The 22,058-nt window shown below is 38.3% G+C and overlaps 1 protein-coding gene across 22 annotated transcripts in view; it reads right to left on the bottom strand.

Moving 5' to 3' along the window:
• OTUD7A (OTU deubiquitinase 7A) overlaps positions 1–22,058 on the bottom strand; it is a 169,855-nt gene that overhangs the window by 46,612 nt on the left and 101,185 nt on the right. For 14 of the 22 annotated variants that reach the window (XM_021299275.2, XM_065076069.1, XM_065076073.1 and 11 more), the window contains 3 exons: positions 18,575–18,731; positions 17,406–17,560; positions 2,356–2,538 (listed from right to left, as the gene is read on the bottom strand). In XM_021299275.2, the coding sequence (XP_021154950.1) occupies positions 2,356–2,538; positions 17,406–17,556 (334 nt within the window). In that variant the 5' untranslated portion in view covers positions 17,557–17,560; positions 18,575–18,731. The remainder of the gene's footprint in view (positions 1–2,355; positions 2,539–17,405; positions 17,561–18,574; positions 18,732–22,058) is intronic. The other 8 variants (XM_065076060.1, XM_065076062.1, XM_065076071.1 and 5 more) reach the window with 2 other exon arrangements.

Consider the following 22,058-nt stretch of genomic DNA (forward strand, 5'->3'; position numbering starts at 1 on the left):
ATAAGACTACATAAACCACCTGTCAACACAAAGTTGGCAAGTTTTACCGCACTTAGGCATTTATTCCACTTCTTGTTTGTTAACTTTTTTGGGTTATTTCCCTACTGTAAAATATTGCTTAGTTCTTACTATGGATCCCTATGGCAAGTCACTGAAACTTCAATCTCCTTCTAGCAAAATAGATAAACAGTAAAAGTAACAGGATATGAAAGACAAGTATTTCTATTAAACAAACAAACAAACAAACAAAGTATCTTAACTTTTCAAAGATGCATTGGAAGAAACATTTACTGGCAGACAGATGATAATCAGTTAATGTTCAGATCAATATCCAGCAAGAAGTTTCTCTTTGCACAGATGCAGTGGCACTTTTAGAACATGGTACAACTGCTGTCCTGTGCTTCAACCAGACCCACCGCAGGTCTCCTTTCAAGCTGTTCTCTCTCAGCCATCCTTCGCAATGGAGGTTACTTTAATACTACAAAGTCTTCTGGGCATTTTGCTGAGTTTTATTAGTGAGTTGACACCATGTTTATGGAGTGTCCTACATTTCTGAATATGCAGAAAGCTTCCTGTTGGGATTTATGTAAAGTTAGATAATATTTTCATTGATTTTTCCTTAGAAATTGGTACCTTATTGTACTGGAAGCTTTTGTAAAAAATCTACTTGGTACAAATTCACCTCTGTAGCTTTATAAATACCACCATAAACTAACCTTTAGAGATCAACTCTCAAACATGTACAATGCTCTATTAAAACAAAAGGAGTTCCTGTACTGCTGTGTCTCCAGAAATTAACAGGAAGCTTCCTTAAATGCAACTTATCACTTAAGCTAACAGTGTTTTAAAACATCTCAAACTGACTAACGGTTATTAAAAATTAATTTTCCTGGAGTTTGTGAACTTTTGTTTCTCTAATGGATAACAAGTTTTCTAATTTTATGAGCCAAATTGCACTCCCTGAATTGGGAGGAGGGGTAGGAGATTTTATTACCTTTGCATTTCTTTCTCTCCCTGTACATCTGAGCTAAATCACTTTTAAACAGGGAAACTGAAGCATGTGACCTCTGTTTGACGTGTCCTTGCTACCACTCCTCCATCACTCCCTCCCACCATGGTCAAGCCCCCACCTGTTGGCTGCATCCTCCACTCCCAGTATGCAGCAAGACCCTCCTTTCCCTTCTCTGCTCCTCCCTGAACATCCTCCTCACTCCAGGCTCACCTTTGGGTCAGAGATGGCTCTCTCATCATAAGGTTGTCACTCGAGCATTGAATTGGTAACAAACTGACTGTCAGTGCAGGCGTTTAAAGCCAGATTCACCCCACACTTCCTACTACATCCAGTACCATACCAAATGGCTATTTGAGTGTAAACTGGGCAGTTTAATAACAGAATTTTAGAGTGAGCTATATCCTAACAAGGATGAAGGGACACAGTTTTATCAGCTCCCTTTATTTGTATTCAGTGCTTTTAAGAGTCACAAGCAGCACTACAGTTCCTTTTCTACTAATGAAAGTTATCAGTTTTAAAAAAGCTTTACTGACACTCATAAGTACTGATGCTGTTTCCTGTTTAGTAGGAGGGAAGAGCCAACAGGAGAAGGGGAGACTTTCTGCTCCTTCTAATGTCTGCACAGAAAGCCATCACCCAGCTAGTGCAGTTCCCTCCCTACATGACAAGCTGTCGGACTTGTAGATTTATTTTGGTGCAAACTACTGTTCCTTGATAAAGTAATATTAAACAGGCAGAGACACAGAGATCTGAAATGAAATCTGTACAAGCTCTGCAAACAAAAAAGTACATTCTAATGCTTATCCTGTACTGGAAATCAACTGACTCATTTTTCTGAAGGTTTCAATTTCTGTTTGGCAGGGGATAGCAGGTTGTCCTTTCTTCTGCAGAACCATAAAAGAACAAAATTTTAAAGCTGAAAGTTATTCATAGATTTCATTCATCCTAATTACATACAGTGAGTAAGAATGTGAAGGCTGAAATATGGTGCTTTTTTTAACCTTCTTTTTGGACTTAATAAGCATAGAAAACTATACACAATAGTGGTCTGTGACACCCTCTAATTAATTCCTTTTACATGTACCAGAGGACTGCCTGGGGACAATTTTTTTTGTACTTTAATCACACAATAAAAAAACAAACTTGCAGAACTGAGGCAAAGCTCATGACAACTGAGACATGTGAAATGCAGGGTCCCGCAGCAGCTCTGTGGATCCCATCCCAATGACACAGTTCACAGGCGGATGGCAAATGATTTCCAGCCCCCTGCAGACAAGCTCAACGTGCAAGCAGGCAAGCTAGAAAGCTGCTTGTCCACAAAAGCCCTGGAGAAGAGCTCTTACCTTGAGCAATGTCATCCTGCCTCTGCAGGCAAGGCCGCTCAGCCTTTGTCACCTGGGGAGGCTGCTCTGGCTCCTGTGGCTTGTAGTATTTGCCCTCGTTGAACACCTGCGGCAGGTTGGCCGTGTGCACCTGCCGGAGCTGCTCATAGTCACTCAAAGCTGCTGTCAAGTCCCAATTTTTGCCTGCCAAACAGCAAAAGGACATTCTGATCACATTGTGTCTGACAAATTGATAACCTGGAAACCATATTCATATGCACTTTAAAGATTTGAGTAGAGAAAACCACTCTTTCTTACAAGCAACAGCACAGGAACTGAGATTCTTTGGATAAAATATTTTACAGCCACTCCTCCCTCAACAAAATGCACAGTTCATAAATACCTTGGAAGTGCACAGCAAATGGACAAAGAGAGGGAAAAATAAAATAAACTTTTTTTTACGTTTATATGTATTTGTATTTTTTTTTTACATTTATATTGGAGAAGACCTTGGGTAAGCTCCTGTCCAACCTCCTGCTCAAAGCAGGGGCAGCTGTAAGATAACACTAGAATACTCAGGGTTTTATTCAGTTCGGTCTTCAAAATGACAAGGATGGAGACTGTACAACCTCTCTGGGAAAACTGTTCCCACATTTGACCTTCTTCATGGGACTTACGTCCACTCTGAACCTTTTGTTTCATCTTATACCCATTGTCCCTTGTCCTCCTGTCACACGCCACTGTGAAGAGACAGGCTCCAACTCCTTGATAACCTTCTTACTGGCCCTGGAAGCTGCTCTTATTAGAAATCCCCTCAACCAGCCCCTACAAGCCCTGCTCCCCCAGTTTCTCCTCACTGAAGTTGTGCTCCAGCCCCCAACAACCTTTGTAGCCTTCCCCTGAACTCAATCCAATTCATTGCTGCCTTCTTGGGACTGGAGGCAGGGGGCAAAATCAGACACATTATTATAGATGTCTAGTAAGTGCTGAGAAGTATCATTCATTTTCCTGAGCTTGACCATCAAAAACCAGTTATTTTCTCATCCATCCAGACTGCCCATCCCGGTTAGTTGTCCATTCATCCAGACTGCAACATCCTAACTGGAATATAGCAATACTGCGGAAAATGTATCAAAAGCCTTGCTGATGCTGAGGTAAATGGTATTCACTGCTCTCCCCTCAACCACAAACCAGACATTTTATTATTTAAGGGCTTCTCTTGCTCTGATTCTGATCAAATGGCTCCAGAAGCCAGGAATGTAAGATGAACACTAAATACCACAGAACTGAACATAAAATAATGAGAGGCAGTAATAATTCACATCTGTACAGTTGTATTAATAATAAATAATAACTGGCAGCAATGATGGAAAGATGTGACTGTTAGTGTGCTATAGCACAGAAGAGTGAGAAACTTTCTTCTCTTTCTATTCGCAGAGCAGCTAGAACGCAAAATACTTCAGGTTCCTTTATCCTATGTATCAGAGAGAGCTTGCTCTCTTGGAGATCTTTTGGAAAGCTGATCTAGGAGAGCGTTTTATAACAAAACATGCAGTGAAAGGATTCAGTCAATGTGGTTCCACATCTGTGTGAGCTGCTGATGGAACCTGCCAGCAGACTCTTCTACAAGATTTGCTTCCAAGCTCCCACTTCATCCTGGAGCTCTGACCAGCAATAAGAGAACACAGGCTAATATCCCAAGAGAAAGGGTTTGTTTAGTACACATGGTGAAACAGTACTGGTCACTCTCAAAAAATTATGATGAAAAAAAATGTTGAGATGTTTGTACGTTATTTTGAAAACAATCCTGCTAAGTTAAAATATATCCATGTCCTAGCATTCTCCATGTACTTGTTTTTAATTGGAAAATTACAAATACTTAATAGCAAGATAAAAGTCCCCACTAATTATATGAGACTTTCACAGCATTCCATGAGCACTTTTTCTGGGAATTCAAAAGTAACCTGAATCTGATTAGTACAGGATTTATTACACACTATAAAAGGTTGTCACTTTATGTACTTTGAAAGCTACATTACCTGAGTAGCAGTTAAATATAACTTATTTGCTTACACAAAGGAGAATAAGCTAAAAATAGCACAAAGCAGCTTTATACAGTTAAAAGAAAGTCTTTTCCTGTTACAGCCATTACTGTGAAGAACATAAACCTAACTCAAGTAAGAAAAAACCATTACATACAGCTGTTACCGACAGAGTTGAACTAAACTATCTCAGGTTCCAAAGTACTAAAAAGAATTGTGAAAGGACCATTAATATCACCAAGCAAGAATGTTCTATACATCCTGAGTAGTCCAAAACATAAACCACCATGTCAATCAGATGAAATAGTTTTATAAGTTACGCTGTAATCTTCTATTAGAAAGCCTGTAGGACAAAAACGCATATTCAGGGAAAATTGTCAGAGATCCTAGAACAAGCACTTGAATTATTGCCAGAACTTGTTTTTTCTAAAAATCCCATGTAAATGCAACAGCTACAATCCAGTCAGGGCTCTGCTCTAACTATATTTATTATATGAATCAAATTGCCCAAGCCAAACATGGAAGAATCATGAGTGTGTTCCCAAGACTGATGTGATCACATACCAATGTTTGGAGTAGGGATTGCTTTTCTTTGGTTCTGCTTTTAGGAGGCACTAACAATATGTTTTCAAATCGTCTTCTCACCCACGAGGACAATAAAGTAAAACTTTAGGAAAAAAAGTGAAAGTGACAATAAAATATAATTCTCTGAAATGTAGGTTTAAACAAAATAGTATTATCCAAGTATTGGCAATGTTAGTATTCCAGCACAACGTGACTCCTGGGTTTATTCAGTACAGAGCCTCGAGAAACAGACCCATAGTAATGGAACTCAGACAGCATTTCTCTAGTGTCCGGGCATTCCTTACAGGTCACCTGCTCAAGATATTTTCATGTTTAAGTTCTGAAATCAAACACAAATCACTACGCACATGCTGTAAATTACTGCTGTGTGACAGGGCTTTGATGTATGTAATATGGAAGCAGAAAATCAGTAGACTAACAGAAATGCTGCTGTCCTTAGTTTTAGGCCAAACACAATCATTTTGTGCAAAGGCTCTATTAAAAGGTATTTCACAGACATAACAATGTTATTTTGGGACACGCCATCACATCAGATGACAAGTCACTGGTAGCACCGTATACTTAGTAGCAACTGAATTCCTCCAAGGCAATGCTGACAATACTAAGTTTACATGAAAGGCTCTGAGTCTCTAATGGTCACAGAATATGAGGCAGCAAAAAGCTGGTTAGAAAACACAGGTAGTGAATCATGATCAGGATATGGGAATCACATTAATTCACTAACTCAACTGAAAGAATACTTTTACTGAACAATTATTTCAAGAACAGCTGCACGCGCTAAGTCTGCAGGTGTAAAATTTAAGAGGACTGAAAGGTTTCTGCTTTGAAACCAAGTGTTTCTATTATGGAAGAAAAACAAGGAAACAAACAAAAAAGTGCAGCTGAGTAAAGAATGGAAGATGTACTCTGAGGGCTGGTACTGATGTTTTAGAGCCAGAGACAGCAGGCATCTACATGAAAGGGGAAATCAAAAATGAACTCAGTTGCACTGTGAAGTTTCTGTCCTAAATTATAGTTGCTTGAATAACAACAGGAGGCATTGCCAGCCTGAAGTAAAAACAAAGACTTAGATAAACAATATATAATTTAAGAAGCCACTTATTCATTTTTGCCTTACCATCTCACGCTGAATTAGGAAAGGGTTAAAAAAAAAAAGATGCTAAAGAACAGCAAGGGTAGGACTACTCACCTCAGAAGGATTCCAGGTGATTCAGTTTTTCCTGATGATCAGAGAGGACTGCTTCCCCCCACCTCTGCCCTAGTTAGACAACCTGAGGACTCTAAGAAGTGTTCAAAAGGGAGTTTCCCAGTGATCTGCTGCTCTGAGACTTTGTGAGTTTTAAATAAAATAATATACAGCACAGACAAAAAACAAACAAACAAACAAACAAACAAACAAACAAACCAAAACAACAGCACTATATAGTGCTCTCTATTGGAAGCCCTCTTGGAAAAGTTTCAGAGTGACCTGACAAAGTCATGGTTTCTTTCTTTTAATGGTTCTGTTTCCAACACCACATTTTAATAAGCTGATAACTTGAAAGCTGAAATCTGAATGCAGAAGAGGACTAGAAACTGGACTTTTGCTTTAAACCGTTTAGTTCAAGACTATCACTTACTGTGATTTTTAACATGAGAAATACTCTGCCTTCATAAAGGTAACATGGTTAGCGCCACCCAGGCTTTACAACAGTTTTCACAGAGCTTAGGCAGCTGCATTCCCCTTTGTTTTTCTGGAGAGCAAGGGTCCACCTTTTTTTTAACCTAGTTTTTAACTTGATGGTGCTGTGAAAAGAAAGGGACTTCTTAATGCTGTGCAGCACATGAGTAATCCCTGCTTGTGTAATGTTAAGCACATGCTTCGTCACATCACAACTCACACTTGCTAATAACAAAAATCAAGCACCCATTAAGCAGCCTATGCTTGTACCAATACTAGATTTTATGTTTTTCAGCCAGATAATATTCAGGCAGCAAGATCCAAGCAACATGCTGTTATTCAGTCACTGGATTTTTTGCTTTTTATTGTTTTGGCTACAACAGCACAGCTTAGCAGGGTTGTAATAGTTAATAAATCTATTGTCTTTCACTTCTTAAAACAGATATAACAAAAGTAGAGGACATTTATCATTAATTAGTAGGAATAACAAACATGCAACTATAAAGCACTCCCCCCAGCCAAGCTGTCAAATATCCACCTACTCCAATATGTTAAAAAGAACATTTGAAAGGTCACTAGCAATTCTTGATGTAATGCTAAACAAAATGCTAGGAAGGATGCAATTTGAGATGGGGAACTAAACAGTAAGGACCATTATGAAGGGCAACTTGCAGCAACAGCACGTACACAGGACTTCAGCAAAGGAAATTTTAAAAGTGGTGCAAAATGCTGCCTAAAGCTAAACAGGATGAAAAACGTAAGAAAAACAGTGCAGAAGGGTGAAGTTAGACAGAATTAAACTAATTACGATGCCGCCTGTGTTGACAGTTCATGAGCTGCTGGTGCATATTGTCTAAGAAGCAGAGGTGATAAAAATATACTGTAAGAAAATGTGAAACGTTTGCAAAACAAAAAGAGAAAAAAAAATAGAAGAAGCCAAAAAGCTACATGGCTCACAGAGGGAGCAACATGAACAAGATTACGGAATGATGTATTTCAAAACATAAAAACAAGGTCCAGAGAACCTCAAAAAGACAATGGAGCTGACCAAGAAAGTAAGCTGGAAGGAAGAGAGAGCATCATTTTTCAATGTGACAAATATAAGAAAGTAAAAAAGGTATTTTGGTGAGATGGCTGTAAAATTAAAATGGACACACTTTTTGAAATTTTTAATCATTCTAATTGGCTGCAATATCTCCCCATGCACTTCATATTTAATGCTCTTTTTGTTGTTAATGAAATTCACACTCGAATGACGTACTATTTAGAAAACATTTAAAAAAAAAGAAAAAGAGACTACTGAAGAACCAGTAGCAGCAATGAAGCTTTCAAGGTTTTAGCCACCATTTCTTAAATATTTTACTATCACTGTCTGTATTTTTTACTAGCAAGTTGGAACAAAATTACAATCCCACTCTTACTGAAGCTAATGCAAAGATCTCACAGAAAACAACAACCAAACAAAACAACTCCACAAAACAACAAAAACCCCAAATCTCCCTGTGGAAAAAAAAAAACAAAACCAAACAAACAACACTCCAAATCTCCCTATTAAAACCAACCAACCAACCAACACCAAAGCACAACAACAAAAAAACCAAACCTCCCTATAATAAAAAATCTAAACAACAAAACAAACCCAAAACCCAACCAAATGTCCCTGCCCAAAGAACAGGAAAAGTCTTGCATGCAGACAAAAATTTCGTTTTCAATACCATCCCAGTCATTGTAACTCCTTTGAATCTCCTGCAGAGAACACACCTCTGTGACCCACATAGCCCATGGCAGTTTAGAGAAAGGTGTTCTTGGCATAGCAGCAGAGAACACAATGGATCAGCTGTTAGGTGGGAGGTACATCAGCTTCCCTTTCAGCCCATTTAATGGAACCAGCATTTTATGTGACACTATATTGTGTATCAGTAACAAACAATTACACAGGTACAGGCATTTTCAGCAGGAATGCTTGATTCGGGTAGCCCTTCCCCTTAGGATGGTGTAAACTACCTGTAAAGTTATACAACTCGAGATGTTCACAAATGACAAGGCACAAATCCAGTAATTGGGAGGCTAAAAACAAAATCCAGAGCTCTTATTCCATTTATGTTCTTCTGTGTCATCTGTCAGCTTGGATTTTGAGCAGTTAAAAGGCAAAACAATACGAATCTACGTCATGACATTTTCCTTCCAAGAACACAGGAAAGGGTTCTCAGCTGGAAGCGCTGGCTGCAAGGCTGAGGGAAACGAGAAACACTCAGCGTTCTACAGTGAGGTCTGAACAAGACAAGTCCTCACAGCGTTTCATGGCACAAATCTAGTATGAGTATGAGTGTTATCATCTTGACTTACAAGTCATCAGTTTGACCCAATGGAATACAGGATTATGGGACAACATAAACAGAGAGGGCAATAAGCTAACTTTCAGACTGGGAAGAATAACCAGCCTGAGGGGGACAGTGAATATGAAGACATGATCTATGAAACAGACCTGTAAGTTCATTTTGAACTCAACACAGAGAGTAACACTCCAGACTAATGCATTTATGATGATCTCTTGCTAACCTACTGGGATTCACACTTCTCTGTAGTTCGACACTTAGATGAAATCAGTTGAAATAATCAGGTGCCCAAGAATTAAGGGCTCCTCATTAACAAGGATGTGCCTAAGTCAGACCAACTTATATCCAACTGCAGCAAAAGAACAATTTTTGTTCCTGGGGTTACATGGGTATTCAATTGAACAGGAGAATTCAAAAAGGCCTGAGGGTTGTGAACCTCCCAAAACAGAGGAAAGCCTTTGAAATTTTTCCTTTTCCTATCAACCTCAATTCTGTCCTGCCTAGGTTTAAAGTTAGTTTCTGTACTCCTGATGCCCTGTATAATTGAGAAATGAAAATGTTCACATTCGCCACAATAGGAAGAAATGAAAAGCTGAACATGGTTAATGTATTTTGTCATTACAAGGACATATACTTGTATACTTGTGTAGCTGGGAGGATGATGTTTTGTGAGATGCCATTGGTTAAGAGGATTAATAATCACCAGTAATTCTATTAAATCTTGAATTTTAGGACCATGAGGCAATATTATCTTTATACAACTAGGGACATTGTTCAATCATTCTAATATCTTGTTCAAAACTTCACAGGAGCCTTTACTGTCTTAGCTGAACCTAACTTCTATACTTCTGTCTTCTCAATGCAACCCCCGTTTATAGCTCTACATGCTGCTGAAGTTGCAATTAACTGTTCTGAACTACAAGAGTACTGCCATTTTACCCTCACAATTTCATAGGACTTTTTTTCCTATAGGACTCTCTCTAAATATTTAAAATTGTGATTACAGGCACAAGACACAGCTATCAACTAACTACCTAAGTAACAAAATAAATAGTAATTCCAACTTCAACTGCAAAAGCTCTTTTGCTTCTTCAGTTATTGCTAACGTTGATAATTCTAGGAGCTTTTTTACTGGATTCAGGCTATTTATTAAACCCAGGAGCATGAGGTGACCATGCTAGAAGGGCATTTCAAGAAATACTAAGCAACTTCTCTCTTTCAAGATTATTGATTTCACCAATATAAAATGATCCTCATTTTGTGCCACTAGGCCAGTGCACAATTATTATTATTTTTAAATATTTTATATATATATATATATATATATATATATACACACACACACATATATATGTATATATATATATATAAAAATTCAATCCCCCAAACTTCACAATCTGTTAAGACTGGAATTCTACCGTCAGCTTCTTTCCCACGTAAGGAAGTCCGTTCTTACAAACCAACTGCTAATAAAGCAACCCACAAGTTCATTTGAAATGCAGTCAATTCTTCCTATTTGGTATGAAGTAGATCAACAAATATGAACAGGCATAAGATGAGGAACTCAAGACTAGCTTTATCCCCTCTGAAAAATTTATATGCAAAACTAGGATAAAATTAGAGCACAGGTTTTAAAACAAGATTTAATTCTGTTCCATGTTCTCAAAGAAAAATAATGTAGCAACAACATTTTGTTAACATTGTCCTCGGCTGCTAGAATGCGAAGTCACTCAAAGCTGAACAGACAGCTGGAAATGACAATTTTGATCTGTGCATAATGAGCCAACGGTGGCAGTTCAGCTTCCTCTTCCCTTTGCCAAGCCTTCCACAAGAGAACTAAAAAAGGAACTGTCTGAGGGAGAGGAGAATAAGAGACTATTTTGGGGGAGTTAGGGTTGTACACTCAATCACATGACAGTACTGTAAATTTCTCTCTCCCTCTCCCTTAATTACATGCTTTTCTTTAAATTCTGCTTATATACGCTATTCTTTGAGGAGACATCTATCTACTGCATCTCTCTCATTTGCCAATGGATCAGTTTCCTTTACTGCATCCATTTCATGACTGGAAAACCAGCCTCCTGATTTCTGAATTAATGGTGAACTATGTACACCTCAATTAAGCACAATATAAAGCTGAAAACAGACAGCAATCACTTTTATATAACAGTGAAACACTACATCATTTATATAAATAAATGAAACCACATATAGAAGAGCAGTTTTTTCAGTTAAATATATTACTTTTTATGCAGTTTAGATTATTTTTTATGTTTTTATTTTTTTTATTATTATTTTATTACTACTATTGCCAGTGAACTTCACAGATGCTCCAGTTCCTGATGGCTGTCTATACTGTTGGCATTTTTAAACATTTCATCCTACCTCTTCCCGCTATTGTTCACGTGGTCTTGCCTGCATACCTGCTGCTTCCTGAAGACTAAGCTGTTTCCAAACCAATTTACTGGCAATCTCCCAGTGCATCCAAACCTACGGCCCTGGGGCTGTAAACCAAATACAGCATAACTTGTTTCAAAGATTAAACTATTTCATTTAACAGTTTTCTTTCTGTCTTAGGCCACATTTTAAGTAGGTTATCCCTAACAACTCAAGCATTTCTGCTATTCTGTGCATGGGAGATTCAAGGTGCCAGCCTAGACTACCCAGAGGAAAAGGGACGTGTTCTCCTCATTCCTGGATGTTGGGGAAGTGGAAGATCAAACACAACTAGAGAGAAATTAATTCTCTGCCATGAAGACCTACCTACTTATGCTTAAGAATCTTCCCAAAGCCTAGTGAGGCAAAGGAGTCTCTACACTGGCTCTGAGGTGCCATTGGGTCCAGCTGCCATTAATGAGCATGACTGAGAGGACACTCAGAGAATCTTGCAGCTGATGTCATGTTTTCCTGTGACACTAATCTAATATGTATCCTAATTCAATTCTGCACAAAGCAGCGATACACACGCCTACCACCATGGGCTGCTTTTCAAACTGTTTTGCTGAGAATGTTGTTTCTGTCATTTGGGTCACATTTATTGTCAAATCGCTCTGTCAATATTAACTGCTTGAGCATGGGCTTTTATTTTAGGCTGGTTTTAAAGTAAAATTAGGATTTTTTTGTGTGTTTGCTTCCACCCTCCCCATTATCTTCAAAACTGAGGGCTGAAATCCAAATCTCTGGGTAATGAATGGAATTCTTGTAGCATCTAGATGACCCTAACCTAGTACATTTTCATTCCATCAAACTAAAAGGAAGCTAAAGGCAATACTAAACTTTCCATTCAGCTCTCCCCACCTTTTGCTGTGTTTGCCTAGCTCTCATGTCTGAAACCTCTCCAGCTTTCCCACTACATCTGAGGGAAAAGAGGTTTGAGGTTTGGTATATCATTTATGATAATAATACTCACATTACTCTTCTTTCAGTTCTTTTGCACAGCAATTGATAGGTTAGCTTTAAAGTGAAAAATTAAATTACCTTTAAAAGTTTGGAAATGGGCTCATTTTAGACTCCCTTTCAATGCTTTAAATTGCAAAATTTATGATCTGTTCACCTTCTTGAAAACTGAGCACTGACATCAGCAAACAAGAGAATAATGACAAACGCTTCCTAGAACAATCAGGCCTGATCTCAGCAGAAGCATTTACCGAATGCCTGGCATAAAACCGTACTTAAAAATACCATATAAGTGGCATATACAGCATTCAAGAAGTCAGGTCACAATGAGTAAATGAAGTAACAGTTTCAGGTCCTTCCGCAGAATTGCAGAGGTTCATGCTGTCTTTATTTCCATGAGGAGACTGAAGAACAACTGTCCCAGCCACTGATTTCTCAAGAACTAGCAATCAGAGCTAAAACAATAGGTACCTACCTCCCTTAGACTTGACTATGTGGATTAAATTCATTTGTGGAATGAAAAACTACTGGTTTTTTGAGCTTTGTTTGATAATTTATAATACACCAGTTCAATGAAATTGGAATTGATTTCATTTAAAGCACAACAGTAGTAAAGACCAGCAAAGGTTGAGAGATATGGAATGCCAACTTGTTCAGTAAAGGAACAGTTTAAACAAACATATTTGAAATAGTACCTTGATCCATCATCAGCTTAGGAAAAATAAGTAAACTTGAAAGAACATTATTAGTGAACGGGAAAAAGGTCAGCAGAGAATCTGAAAAGTTGTTTAGCAGTCATGCAGAACAAAAATAATCTTAAAATAGAGCTGCAGTAAAGCTTCACAAAACATAACGCCTACTCTACACAGCCTCACATTCAGAATTATGCTTTCAGTTCTCGGGAGCCCACAAACAAGGTAAAAACCTCAGAAAGTGGTGAACAATATCTCAGAGAGATATGAAATGAACTAGATGAAAGACTCAGCAAGCAATCATTCAAAAATGAAAGTGAAGCTGGAAAATAATGTTTCTAAGAAACAAATGTTTTAGCAAACGTATAATCCACTAAGCTATGGCTGGTAGAGCTAGCAATACATTGTTGAAATTTGTTAAAATTAATTTAAAACAGTTGTAAGCATCTTAGTAAATGTAGAAGTCCAGTATTAGAGTTTTATACCAGATAGCCAGGAAAATGTTTTAAGTTGATTTTGTTTTCAGAAATGTAACAGCACAAGGTAAGAGCATGCTCTCGGACTTTATTGGAAGTAAAAAGATTTCAGATCACTGATTTCTATTGTTTTTCACTGGAATCAAGGGCGAACAAGGGGGAAAATTGAAAGTATTATAAAATTCTTCACACACTTTTTATTCTCTCTCTTTTTTTTTTTTTTAATCCATTCATACATCCACATTAAATTGTACCACAAATTATTCCCATGCTGTGCATCTGATTCCTGATCCATCACACTGTGTAATGACAGATCCAGTTTCCATGTCCCCTGAGTCAAATGATACTCAGAGAGCCAAGCAACTGTCACAGTCACTCTCTCTACTCTATAATTTGCTGCTTATGTGGCGCTCATATATTCTCCCCAACCTGCAATTTTATTTATTATCTGGTACAATCAGCAAACAGCTTTAGGTGTCCTTCTACTTGCATTGGACATACTAATAATTCTTTTGTTGACTCGTAATTATTAACATAAAAATATCAGGATTTATGATGTCTTGGAGATGCCACAAATTTGAGGATTCTTATCTGTAGATGTGCAGGTTCTCAAAAGGTAATTCCTGCTGGGTGTTTACATTAAAGTCTCTGCAAGATTAGAGACGAACGTGTGAATAGCTATCAAGCAAGTGTCCTCCCTGGAGTACTAAACAACAAGGATGAACACCACAAAGTCTTGTAATCATAACCAAGCTGAAAGAACTGTGCTTCCCTTTTTAATAATTCAGCTGTAATAGCAGCTAGGAATTTTGGCAGTGCTGGTAGAAAGCTGTTCTTTCAACTCAAAAGAATGATGGAAGTAGTCTGGGTGGTCCAGGACAAAGAAAGCAAGGAGTGCTGACTAGAGGAAGAAAAAGCCCTTCAGTATAAAAAGTACAGAAAGGTACCAGTAAGAACAAGCAACCAAAACTAAGCATGAAGTGTTCTATGTGAAAGACACTGCCAGCAACTAACAGAGCGGACAAAGTGTACTGCAGCTTCTGACGGTGGACAGATTCTGATGTGGAGGCAGATCATCTGGAGAATTCAGCCCAGAAATAGCTCACTCAGCTATTGCTCAGGCATGCAGGCACAAAAAAAAAAGTTGCACTAGTACAGAGAAGGGTAGATGAGAGATTGCAGAACTGCGAGAGATAAGATGCTATTTGGCTTAGCTGCACATAATCCCGATGACAGAATTCCTCTCATCATCTCAGCTACATTGGGTTCTCATCCTGGAAGTGGCCATGCAGTTATAGGGGTGTTCAAAAGCAAGAAAAAAGACAGGCTGGGGACAGGAAGGGAAGAGAAGAGTATTCTCACTTTAAAGCTACAAAGTCATCCTAAGCTCTCATTAAACTGAGTTATTAAGCATCCATAGCGCATCAGAGAGTGGAATCAAATTTGATTACTCGTATGATTGTAGATCTTTAATAGATGCACATGAGTAATAAGGTAAATGATTTCATGCTATCAGAAACCTCTGCTTGAACACGATGGATAATCTATAGTGTACAATATCCCAGTTATGTAGCTCCACATGACTATAAATCTAACATTCTTTGCTATGTTTAATTATTATTTAACATAAATGGTGTACATTTACAAAATATACCCAGTCATAAATATCGCAACTGTTACAATGAACAGTTGGGAAAAGGTCTTAGTTTTGAAATATTTATACACAGTTTAATGAAAAAAAAAACCAACACACTGATTCAATCATAATCCATAGGCCTATGACGTATCAGCTCAAAATCTAAAGTTTCAAAAGTTTTCTTCAACAGCAAAAATGGACTGTTTACAAATTTATCAAGTTATCAGAATAAACTGCAATGGAAGGAAGGTTCTTTACAATACTCAACAAAACTCAATAAAACCTACAGAAAACTCAGCAAGGATTTTTGGCCTAAAGTCCTTTATGACAGCCATTTGGGGGCTACAAACTACAATCAAATACTTTAATTTCTCAAAAGTATTTGTGTACACCTGTTTTCAAATTTTGAATTGAAAATATTATGCAGACATCATCATTCCAAGACCAGGTGCAAAACATTTGCTATAGCCCTGTGCAGCGTTATATGGGGAGCTGCTCTTCTGAATGTAGCTTCTCTTTAAGAAGTTACTCCATGGGTTTCCAGTGCCACTCTCAGAGCCCAGAGCATCTACACACTGTGACAAGTATGAAAGACAGGCATCACAGTGCAGGGGTGGTAGCCCCTTCTGTGTCCTTTCTAGACAAATGAGAAACCACTGGATCAACTACTGTCCCCCAGCACAAGATATGGCCAGTGTTAGAAGCTGTTACACCAAATGCAGCCACAACTACATGTGCTGAAATGTTCCTGTGAGCACATCTTGTCCAGAACTAGCAACAATCCCTTTTACTTCGATAAATTCCTGTGTAGGAGGAAATAATTTGGGCTAGATGCATGTGTCTCTTAGTCTGTTCAGAATAATTACATTGCTTATTGGTTATTTCTTTGTCAGTATGCCTGGTATGAACTTATTCATTTACAGAAATTAGAAGTACAACACAGAAAAATACTACCCTATGTTTCTTTAGAAGCATAGCAATAAAAAGAAAAGATACGCAACTCTTCTGAACTACCTCTGATATGTAGGAACACTTTCTCAAGTTTGGGCAATGCTTTGTCAGCACAATAACTGACAATCTTTCCTGATACTGCTGAGAAAAACCTTCTCATATTCTTTTTCAGAAAGACCAACAGCCCAAGACAGACTCTAGGCCAGGGCAACAGGCCAATTAAATCAGTCAGACAAAACAGAAGTGAACCAAACATAGTGAACCAATGATGACACTCATAGGTATTCTAAGGTTTTATTTCATGTAACACAGATTACTTGGGAAATGCTGCAAAATTGTGTGCACCTCTGTGTTAATAATATTTCTTTTTTTATTGAAAACCCAGAGTAAAAAGAAGAACTTAGAGCAAAATTTAAAACTTTCAGCATACATACAATAAAGTGAAATTACTCCTGCAAAAAGGAGGTATATGCCCTGATGCATACGTTTAAGTCTGTTGTAGCTGTTCAGTAGTTACTTCGATTTAAAACACAATTTCTTAAAGCATATTAGGATTAAAAAAACTTTCTGATCAAAAGTCCAGTGTGCATGTATCAAGCCACAGAACCACCTTGAAATTTACGTATACATCACCTACTCATTTCTAACTTCCTATCTTCACACTTGTTGTCAGCCCCCCTCAGAAGAAATGAACAAAAACAACTATTACAAAATTACTTCAGATATCAAAGATGTCTTTCCACTTTTAAGCTTATAAACTTAAACCAACTACAATAAAATACATAAAAAACACCAGATAGCTTCCTGATATGGCCTGTTACATGTTTTGCAACCCAGCCATTTGACTCCTGCACCATGAAGTTCTGATATGCAATGCATACTAATCACTGGGCCTCCCAAAAATCTCTGGTTTCTCTATCACTTTACAGTAAGCCCATTTCAGACAAAACTCAGCTGCTTTGCACAGTGAGCCGAAACATTTACAACTACTTTCTAGTCAGCTGAAAATGACAAAATTCAGCTAAAGCTCCCTCCCCTCTACCCCAGCACATATACTTTTAAAGCATGACTGTTAATAACCTAAAAATATGGCAATCTAACACTAAGAACTTTTTAAGGCTTTTGCTTAAAACACCTACCTCAGTATAACCTATAGTCAGCTTATTACAAGACTTGACTTAGTAGTGAAAATACTAAGAAATGACTGTTTCCGTAGACCAACTCTTCTCTTTATATGACAGGTTCTTGCTTTAAGCAAGCAGTGAACATAGGAAATAGTTGTGTGCTAAAACCTTACCTTCCAGTAAGTCTCTTGCCAGACCCGGTTCTGCCCCTGTGGACCGAACAAAGTCTGACAGGACTGCATCCATATCAAGAGTCATGTGATCATTCAGAGATGCTGCCACACATGCAGCAGTAGCAGGACTCGCTGGTTGGCTAGAAGGCATCCATCTGCCCAGGAGAAAAAGAAACAGGACTTCAGGATACACTCCTAAGTGACGTAAACCACATTATTCCTCTCTTCCCCAAACAAGGTTGTTAAGAATGCTAAAACATTAAAGTTACAGCATATTAAACAGCATTTGCCATGCATTTCTGCCTTTGTCTGGAAGCTGGTGATTGCTCACAACAGAAGGTTTTTTCTCTTTCTTAACGTTTCCTATTTTTATTGATTTTTCTTACGTGCAGCTTGTAAATCTGGAAGACTCCAATCTAGCTAAACACAGGCACTGTTCGTTCAAAGCACAATCATCATATCATTGTCACTGCTCATACGCTGAAGTTTAGCAAGTGGTTAAGGTTTGGTTAGCCTAGAACACTTTTGCCTGACTTACTAACATACACACAACAGAGCTTAATATTTGTTCTTTTATTTGCCTTGTCAATACTACTTCTGTAATTTATAGTTTCTCCACTGCACTGAGTCTGACTGGGATGGAGTTATTTTTCTTCATTTATTTTCTAGAACTGTGGCAGTTGCAGAAATAATGTAAAGCAAAGAAAACAACATGAAATTCAATGATACACAACATAACAGGACAGAACTACTGAGGAGGCTAATTAAAAAGCACTGCAGGCACTTTAGGACAAGAACTACCTTAGTGGATTATGGGCAAATTCGGCATCCTAGCTTTGTCACAACTGAATCTGTTTCAATGCAAATGCAGGACAAGGGGTAATGGGATCAAGCTGGAACACAACAGGTTCCACTTAAATTTGAGAAAAAACAGAGCACTGGAACAGGCTGCCCAGGGAGGTTGTGGAGTCTCCTTCTCTGGAGACATTCAGAACTCACCTGGACATGTTCCTGTGCGACCTCACCTAGGCGTTCCTGCTCCAGCAGGGGGATTGGACTAGGTGATCTTTTGAGGTCCCTTCCAATCCCAAACATACTGTGATACTGTGATACTGTGATAAGCAAAAGTGTATGTCTTACTTTCACACTTGTTATTGCTCAAAGTTTACCTTTGATCATGAATTAGATTTTTCTTGTTAAATCCTCCTCACAGGCTCAGCTGCAACTTCACCTCGTGCCAAGGGTAAGGAATAGCATGGGTATTTCCTACTGGTAGCAGATGATATTGGTTGGCTCTTGCTTGTACCACAGCTACAAAGAAATAAACTGTGAAAGAAATTGGAAACCAGTTGGTTTCACTGTTCCCCAAATGAAACACAGTCCTTTCCTAGTCCCTGTGCAATCACCTGGTTATATTTAACTGTAAAATTGAATGCCTTTGCTTTTTTAAAAATTGCCTCATTCTGCAAGTCCATATCCCAGGTAGAATACAGACACCATTTGCGCTCTGCCCCAGGAGAGGGGGGTCCTGCTCAGCCTCATCCATGGGGACTGCCTGAAAAACCCAACTTACCCCAACAAACTGAAAGTGTGTAGGATGTGGTTATACATTTACACGTTCTTCAGTATCAAAGCAGACTATGGTGTTGCTAATCCTACCCACCTCACAGTCTTCTGGCCCCTATGCTGTGACATTTTATACCACACTTTTACATTTATGCTTTTATAATGTTTATACAACTGTATTATGTTGGGGCTGCTTTAGGACAGCAGAGGAGGTGATCCTTTCCCCTTTATTCAGCCCTGGTGAGACTCATCTGGAGTGTTATGTCCATTTCTGGCTCCTCAGTACAAGAAAGACATGGACATACTGGAACAAGTCCAGTGAAACTGCACATCTTGATCACCACTGGACAAGGGAAACACTTCTAAAATGTAACATAATGAAGATGTAGTAACAGAAGGAAAGCTGGAACTACTGAGGAGGCTAATTAAAAAGGACTGCAGACACTTTAGGACAAGAACTACCTTAGTGGATTATGGGCAAATTTGGCATCCTAGCTTTGTCACAACTGAATCTGTTTCAATGCAAATGCAGGACAAAAATGCTACTTTTAAAAAATAAATATTCATCCATAGGTCAACTGTACTAAACAGCACTAACATCCATACAAAAAGATCACAATAAACTGAATACAACTATTTTATTTAGTGATTAGGAGAAAGAATGAAATAAATCTAACCAGTAGGATAGAAACATATGGACCAACCTGAAAGAACTTGCCACAGGTGAATGATACAAAGCATTAGCAAATTGCAGGTAACAATCAAAAGTGCCTCAGCACCAGCTGGGCACTCAAGTACAGTCACTATGTGTGAGGGCTACACTGCTCATAAATTTGGAAAACTGAAGTGCATGTAAGTCTGAAGAAGTCAATTCATTAATTTTCTCAGTATCAGCATTAGTTCAGTATTTTCAAGAGTAGTACTGAAAAGATACCCTTTTCACAGCAAAAGACCAGTCTTTTTCTGCATTTATGACATCACACATCATCTCAGAATTGTCTCTCGATTACATGAACAGACACATTTTGTTCTTAACTCATCCCAGCAAAGGTTGTGTAAGCTGCCTATGAAGATCTTTCCTACAGAAGTGGTTCTTTCTCACAATGCAGAAAGTTCTCTGTCTACATATAGAAAGCAGGTAATATCTGTGCACTGACAGCTGATGAAAACACAGCTCACATGCAACAGAGCCAGAGATAAGACTAACAGTTGTTTTACTGAAAAATAATAATTTAAAAAGAAATATTATCCAGGTTCCATTATGTAATGATGAATAAGAAATTATTTAGGGAAGAAAACTGTCTAGAAAGTGAGTGAAAACCAAGGTCTTCGTTGTGTTTTGAGGGTCAAGACGTTTCCATTTACATTTAGTTCAGAGTGCTGCTTGTGTATCGTGTGGCGCATTTGAGAAGAAAACTACAAGTACATGCATGTGTCTATACTATTAACCATGAGATGAGTGATGTTTATTGACAGGTGGGTACAATATGGATCATTGTGTTAGATCTCCTCCAAGTGTGTCTTTTTACAGTGTAAGTTGTGCTAACGCTTTGAGGAGCCACCCAGAGCAAAGGTAGCGGAAGTGGTTTTGTGGGTGAGGCGAGACTGTTCATCTGGTGAGATGCTCCCTTCTAAATTCTAGAGAGCTGAGAAAAAAACTCCCTCTGGGGAAAAAAACAGTGCTGGTTCACATGTGTACAGAGAGGATCCTACCAAGTCTGCTCTTTGCTTTCAGAGTGCAGAGCATGCAGACTTCAGGCTTTTCCTAAAGGTTTTTCTTCATGGTGAGGTAGTACAAGTAACAGCCAGACAGTCTGCCACCTCTGATAGAACTAGAAAATGGGGTAGAGGGGTGATGTTTGCTGCATGAAAAAGGCAAAAATAATACATGGTTAGTAGTTAGTACTAACAATTGGCAAAATACTGCTACAGTAGGAAACCTACTATCTGACATTTGAAGTGGGTTTGCGTGGAAACTGCAGGAGTCCAACTGCAGTCAGGACAGTCCTGTAGATCGTATTTAATTTTTAAGTAATCCAACACAGTGCACTCCAGGTAATCAGTGCGGAGTTTGTTCTGTTTTCTTTCACTTTTAGCATTTGTTAACCTGTTTCATCGATTCTTCCATCTTTTCAGACAGATCTGTCTCTGTAAACACTATTAATCTGTGCTGTTAATTAAGGTCTGATGAGTAACAGGAAGGATTAAATAGCATGGATATTTTTATGCAGGTGTTCCAAGCATAGCAACAGGACCCAGAGTCCACAGAATTATAGAGCATAATGCACAGGTATAGAGGGGGCATTTGGCTAGAAAACATTTACTCACACTCTCATGGATTTGGAATGTGTGCATTAGGTGTGCTTTCTTGGCACCCACACAAGGCAGGTGTTTTCTACGTGTAAGAAAAAGCATTTTAAAATATTTAAAGAATAGAAACTGATTGCCTCAGGAAACATATCTGTACGAAGCGCACCATTTAAGCTATTGTACACTTCAGCAAAATGTTCCTTAAAGCCTCTGTACTGAGCTAGGAAGAGCGGCTCCTAAGTCACACAAGCACCTTTAATCTGACTCCATTCAAATTAGCTGTACTTGACTGAGTCCTACCAGCAAATCACTCCATTAAGAGGCACTGCATAATTACATTATAGAAGGGACATGTGGTCACAACTTATTTGCAATAATAATCACCCTGTTCTGCAAAAACTGTAAAAAATGCTTTAAACAGTTCCTGGGGAATTAAAAGGCCTGAGCTGAAGCAGTAAAAATGATGATAACAGCCTAACAAAAGGTAACATGCACTAGTCTTGGTGGCGAAGTGGGGTACCTATGTGTTAATTATAAAAGGTGAACTCTCAAAACATGTAAGACAATGATGCAACATTTAGTGTCTAGTACAATTACGGGTCATCTACCCTCTCAAGTATAAAATATCAGAGTTATAGGAACAAAAGGTGAAGAACAGAAAAGAAGAAAAATAAAAGCTGCAATCAGGCATTTTTACTAAGGTTTGGTCTACATAATGGAACTTGAAAAAATTAACTCAAATTAACTGAATTTGTCCATGTCCATTATATTCCTTTG

Source organism: Columba livia, chromosome 11, assembly GCF_036013475.1.
Source record: "Columba livia isolate bColLiv1 breed racing homer chromosome 11, bColLiv1.pat.W.v2, whole genome shotgun sequence".
Lineage (NCBI taxonomy): Eukaryota > Metazoa > Chordata > Aves > Columbiformes > Columbidae > Columba > Columba livia.